At 39.3% G+C, this 6,475-nt stretch overlaps 1 protein-coding gene across 1 annotated transcript in view; it reads right to left on the reverse strand.

Moving 5' to 3' along the window:
- The window catches only part of niban2a (niban apoptosis regulator 2a), a 25,518-nt gene extending 22,882 nt beyond the window's left edge, over positions 1 to 2,636 (reverse strand). Inside the window, exon 1 of the mRNA XM_046037123.1 lies at positions 2,622 to 2,636. Within this exon, the coding sequence (XP_045893079.1) occupies positions 2,622 to 2,636 (15 nt within the window). The remainder of the gene's footprint in view (positions 1 to 2,621) is intronic.
- Positions 2,637 to 6,475: the final 3,839 nt, after the last annotated feature.

Consider the following 6,475-nt stretch of genomic DNA (forward strand, 5'->3'; position numbering starts at 1 on the left):
CCCTCCCCTCTCTCTCCTTCCATCCCTCTCTTTTTCTCTCTGTTCCTCTCTTGCCCTCTCTCTCTCTCTCTCTCTCTCTCTCTCTCTCTCTCTCTCTCCTTCACCCCCAACCGGTCGAGGCAGATGGCCTCCCACCCTGAGCCATGGTTCTGCTCGAGGTTTCTGCCTCTTAAATGGAAGTTTTTCCTTACCTCTGTCACCTAGTGCTTGCTCTTGGTGGAAATTGTTGGGCTTCTGTAAATAACATCATAGAGTATGGTCTAGACCTGCTCTTTTATGAAAAGCGCCGTGAGATAACTGTTGTTGTGATTTGGCGCTATATATATAAAATTGAATTGAATTGAATTGAAAGTGTTTCCCATCCAAAAGTGCCAAGGGAATTGCCACTGCTCCTGGAATATGCATTAATTAGTAAGTTTTTTGTTTACAAGATGATAAAGCACAGGAGGAGAATGAGGAGCTGGAAGAAGTTGAGAAGCAGAAGACATACTGTATTAATCCCGGTTTCCAGTAGCTAGTCCTTATGGACTGAGCTAGTCCTTATGGACTGAGCTACTGCGCCCACAGGAGGAGAGAAGCAACACAAGCTTAATGTCATTTCAGCCAAGAAGAAAAAGAGAAGTTGAATGGCACCTATTTTGTGTGAAGGTGAGAGGAGCATACAAGAAGACTTGAAGGTTGATAATTGAATCCCTAGGATGTAGAACAATAAAGGCAGTGAGCAGTGTTTTCAAAACTTAGTTATTTAAAGCTGGTTAAGTTGTTTTACATTTGCATAAGTCATACATATACAACTGCAAATACATGGGTGGTCAAAAAACAATCAAAAACAGAGCCAAAAACCTGAAAATGAGTCACTGGCCTTTGTGAGTGAGTTGGAACTGACCACCAATAGATTCAGTTTTGTTATATTTGGAGCTTGCTTTACTCAGCTTTTAGGTCTGTCATGGATCTCAATGGAATAATTGATTTCTTATTAAAAAATGTACAACTGACATCACTGATAAATTATGTGGAAGACCTTTATATTTAATGTTAAAATATAAAACAAAATTTCCCATATAATTCAGCTCTAAACATTTAAGCACTACATTGGAATATAGAGTGCATTGTTGTAAATGTAAATGTGTATTCCTATGATAAAAACAAAAGCCTTGCACTCATCCCCTGTGATGTTGTGTGGCGGATGAAACAAAGACCATATCATTTATCTTGGTCTATGGATGATGCAGGGGTGGAAGAGGTGGAAAACCAATTACAAATACTCAGATTATTGTAGGGTTTTTTTTAATACATTGATTCTTAATACAGTGAATTACACAATGGAATAATGTACTAAATGTCTAATGGAAAAACAAGAATAATAGAGTAGCCTACAGTTGTCATGGCAGAGTCAGGAGTCAGTTTAATTGTTGAATTTGTCCTCTTTTCCATTGTCATATAACTTGACTAGGAAAATACTGGGCCTAATCTTCCCATCTGTGTGTAATGGGGTATTTCATACAGAAGAGTGTTATATAGTGTATGTTTTTCTTAGTATATCTGGGCTGTAGCGACCTGTCGCCAAGAAGTGCAGCCTGAAAGAGGTGGTATTATGCTTTTTGGCTTTTTTCCTCTCCTTTATTGAGTTATATACCTTTTTTGTGAATGTAATAGGTTTGCAAAGTTAAAAAGCCCTAAGTCCAGCCCAAAGGGAGTTCCCATCTCCCACAGAAAACTCTGCTCTGAACTGCTTGAAAATAGCTCATTTGTAGTCCAGCCGTTCCCTATGACGACACAGGGATGAAAGCTAAATGCCCCTCATATAACGCTCCCCAAGCAGGTACTCCGACTTGCCCTCAAAAACACCAGTGGAAAAACACTGAGCTGCAGCACACACCTCCTCTCTCTTCCAAACACTAGCTACCCTCCAAGCAGTCAATGGACATAAAGTTGTTACTGTGATGTAGAGACAGAGCTCAGTTAAAACCTTATGGATGAAAGATACATTTGTTACAGATTAATAACTCACCACTCTGAAACTCTTGCTCCAGTCTATGTTGCCAAGCTGGTCGGCAACATGTACAGCCGAACCGAAGCCTTGTTTACCGGCTTCTCACTGACCTGCCCTTCTCTGCTTCTGATTGGCTAGTAGTCCTTAACTAGGAACTGCGCATGTGCAACACCCAACAAAGATCACTCCATAGCTAAAACATAGCGTTCAACACAGGGTGAAGCAAGGTGCAGCAATGTGCAGTATGACAAGAAATATGGTGTTTTTTGAAAATTAAACCATGTAAACCTGTTCTGGTACAACTCCTAAATAGGATTTTGAATAATAGCATAATACCACCTCATTAACCAGCAGTTCCTTTGGTGAAATGCTGTCTTGATAGTGTTTTCTCTGCTGACACAAACTCCTCTATATGACGGAAGTTCCCCTGGGAATAGAAGGGAGAAACCAACAGAACAAGTGAGATCTCCTGTCTCAAGTTCATGGCATACATTTTCATAACCCCACTGTGGGTATTCTCTTAAAGCACTATGGAAGGCTCCGAATTCAACCCATCAAGACCCTCTCGTTTTTCAAATGTTTTAGGCATTCATTAATACTATAAATGCAGTTGTTGCAAGTAACTCACTATCACTATCCCCATATTGTAAGGCACTACAAATGATTACCAGCTACAAAAAAAGCCTGAAATCAGCAGTTAGAACAGATAGTAGCACAGAGAATCGTTGCTACGGATAGGATCCAACATCTCATCTAGCTGTATTGTATAGACCAGGTCATTGCAAGTTTCAACTCGTCTCGTTGGTCTGAACTGTCCAGATAGTGTAGAGTGGGTTTTCACTGTTTGTTTGTTTTTGTTTTTTTTTACAAAAAACAACTGCCTGCTGCAGCTGACACAAACTCTGACAGTGGTGAGAGTGAACTCTCTGCAAAGATGAGGGGGAGCTGCAGATTTTGGTGATAAGTTTAAGTTTATAATGCAATTTTACACAGACTGAGGACTATAAGATTTTGTCTCACAAAGGCATAGCTTCAGGACCAGTATGGACAGGAGGAATGATTATAGCAACTAATAACTCTTTCAGCATACATATGGCATATGCCCATTGGATCAGAAATATGTAAAACTATCATTCAATAAGGGACATAACGTCAATCATTAGTATAAAGCAGAGGCAGTACCAGAAAAAGCATTCACAATCTGCCTGCACAATCCCACTTCCTTCATAGTTTCTAAAGTGATGGCAGGATATCATCGTGGACATTCATCTCAGACCATGTAAGGCAGCAGGAGGCGGCACAGTCCCCTGAGAAATCTGTATTTGTATTGTGTGTAAACATATGTCAGAAATGTTATATGGGGTTAGGAAATCTGCTGTAATTATACCAGCAACAATATACATATTCATAACGTCATGTATAAACTCTCATTTGAAATTCCACACATTTCCCTATTTTTAGCCATGCTTGTCAATTCTTCTCAGGGCTTTAGTCTGGGAGTATAAGCGTAGGCCTCTGACTCCATTCTCTGAGGAAACAAACAAACACGGTTCAAGCAATTAACCCTCTTCTGTTTTAATTTGTTCCAGGGTACGTTTTTTCCCAGGAATTTTGTTGACATTTGTAAGTTTCACCTTTTGGTTTAAATAATGGAACATGGCATGTCCCTCAAGAGGGGTCACAATATCAAACAGACTTGAGAGGAAAAACAATAACATACAAATAAACAAGTGACAGAAACCTCCACATTTTGATTGATCGCCAGAATAATTTGTTCTCTTTTTCAAAGAAGTTCAACAGATCAACAAAACTAATGAGTTGCAATCACTTTGTTCATGAAAACAAACAAAAATATCTACTAGCTTTGGAGTAGGCAAAAATTAGTAGTCCGACCTGTAAGTACTACTTCTAATATAACCATTTTCCCTCTTTGTGTTCGCTGTTAATTTTACATTTGATGAATCCCTTTTTGTTTGCCATTCTTCATGTTGCATAGCAAGAGGAAAAACTATTAATTATGTCTCCTAATGAATGAGGACTGAAGTGAATTCATTTTCTTGAAAAGCAAATATGTTGAGGCGAGAAAATCACTGTGATGGCCAGAACTGGTGTATGCTTTGTTAGCATGTGCTAATTTATCATCATACAAATAATGAATGGGAATTAAAATGGGGTTTGAGTAGACAGGGACAACAACAAACACATCTCTAAACTACACGGCAGGAGTACAAAGTATAATTAAAGATAGAATTATTTGTATTGCATTTACCTATATGCAGGATTTGCAACATATATAGTGTGACCCAAAATATACCCCTGTACTGTATGTTGTAATAGAAGTTTGGTTGTATTAGTATTAATTTGCATTACAATGTAGAGGGGCTATTGGAGTTATTCAGACTGCAAGCTTGTTATTCACTTTTTACGTGAATAACAAAGTGCAACTGTTTGAACGCCTTCTAGAAGAGGCTAACTAACAATGTGCGCCGTTATCCCCATATTTAAAAAATATTGTGTCTTCCCACTTTTAACAATTTTAAGGTGAAGTAAGCGATTGTTAATATTTGAACTCAACAGCTAAACAAATAACCCCTCCATTCAGTGCACCTTCAGAAGGTCTGCTCCCCAAATTAATGGCTACGCATTGCCAAGACAACAACACTAACAACTGGAAAATATGACGGAATACAGAGCTTCTGCTGCCCGAGGGAATAACAAACATTATAATATAAAACATCATCATCAAACGAACAACAAACGCAGCATCTAAAACACAACAAAGTACAAAATAGAGAGTTAGCCTAGTTGTTTAGATTGTTTTTACAAAGCTAGAGTGACCTACATGGGCCATAGGTTTGTTAAAGGGGCTATATGTAGTTGTTTATTATTTATTATTATTTATTGCCAGAGTGTGACAGGGTTGTAACCTCACATAAAAACCATTCACTTCTGTCATCTCTGACAGCCAGTATGACTGTTCCTATGTGAAGACTCGGGGTCGGGTTTTCCGGGACATCCATTCGCTGTGACTGCTGTCAAGAAAGGCTTGAATCACAGAGAGACCTCCGCTTTGTTTTGGAACTGACAAAACTGACACAGAGTTGTCTTTCATCCTGTTGGACAGGTAAAGTAACATTACTGCAAAGCATGTGAAATATATTGTGATATTGTGCTTAGTTGGCTCAAGTTAGATAACCTCAGCTTGCCGGCTAACGACATCCATTTGCTAACACTGATGCATCACGTTGGCTAAATGCAGTAAATTTAACGTTATCATGCAAAAAGCATGGATTAGTTCAACCTCAAGCTAATAAAAATATTACTGTAACTCTGCAGTGGGAGTTTACATGAGGTTCCAGCATGTTGTGTGAAGCTGTTTCCCAGTGTTTTAGTCTCTGTGTGTTCGAATATGCTTGCTCATGAGTTCGAGCCCACATACGAGCACTGGTTCTTGTTTTGGTCTCAGACATTGAGGACTCTGGATTTTATTTCAAGACCAGTCAAGACCATAACTTTGGGAATATCAATAAATTGCTTGTGCATTGTCTGATTTATTTGTTAACATCCTTACTTTGATTGGATGTAAAATGTATTGCTTCAAATGCAACCAATAACCCTAATTAAAAATGTGTTGTTACCGTTCACGACTGTCACCCCTTCCCACGGAAAAGTAGTGTTGAATAAAGAAGCTTATGTTGATTTCAGCTCTTAGTGTTTGTATGTGGGTGTTTTAATGGGAATGTGTATCTTTCAGATCAATTTGAGAAGTACCTATGATCTCGTTCCACATTAATGTGGGGAACTGGTCTGGGTCTTGACTCGGTCTCGCCCTCCCTCGGTCTTCGTCTCGACTTGGTCTCAGCCCCTAAAAGTCTTGGTCTTGTCTCGGTCTAAATAAACTCTGGTCTTGGTCTTGACTTGGTCTCGGTATGGGCGGTCGTGACTACAAGACTAGAATAAGACAGTTTCCCAGAGCCAGCACACCAGCTCCAGACTGCAATACTCACAACTCTACCTATAACATTAGAACAACAGCATGTCTTGGCAAACTAAGAGTAAGGGTAAACTGAATGTCTGTGAATTTAAAGTTATCTGACACAAAAATCACAAACATCCCTTTCATTAGCAAACAGGACAGACAATACAGTCCTATTGGTTCAGTGAAACAAAGGACAACTAATTTTACCCACTTGTCAAGCAGAACCAGAGCAACCTCTGCATCCATCTTCATAGCTTTAGACCCTCGGTGGTCTCTTCACCGCTGGTAAGTCTCAACGATGTTAACGCCTTTGCCCTTGCCTCATCATAAAACTTATTTTTCAATTATTGTTCGTCTGACTTTCTCCTGTTTCTCCATATTGACAATGCAATTTTACATGTGCAAGATTTATCGTCCCTCTTTTCTCCTTTCGCAAACTTCCCACCATGTGAAATATCCTGTAGTCCAACCACTTTTCAGTTGGCTCTGCAAGTTCATGACAC

Source organism: Micropterus dolomieu, linkage group LG22, assembly GCF_021292245.1.
Source record: "Micropterus dolomieu isolate WLL.071019.BEF.003 ecotype Adirondacks linkage group LG22, ASM2129224v1, whole genome shotgun sequence".
In the NCBI taxonomy this organism is placed as follows: Eukaryota; Metazoa; Chordata; class Actinopteri; order Centrarchiformes; family Centrarchidae; genus Micropterus; species Micropterus dolomieu.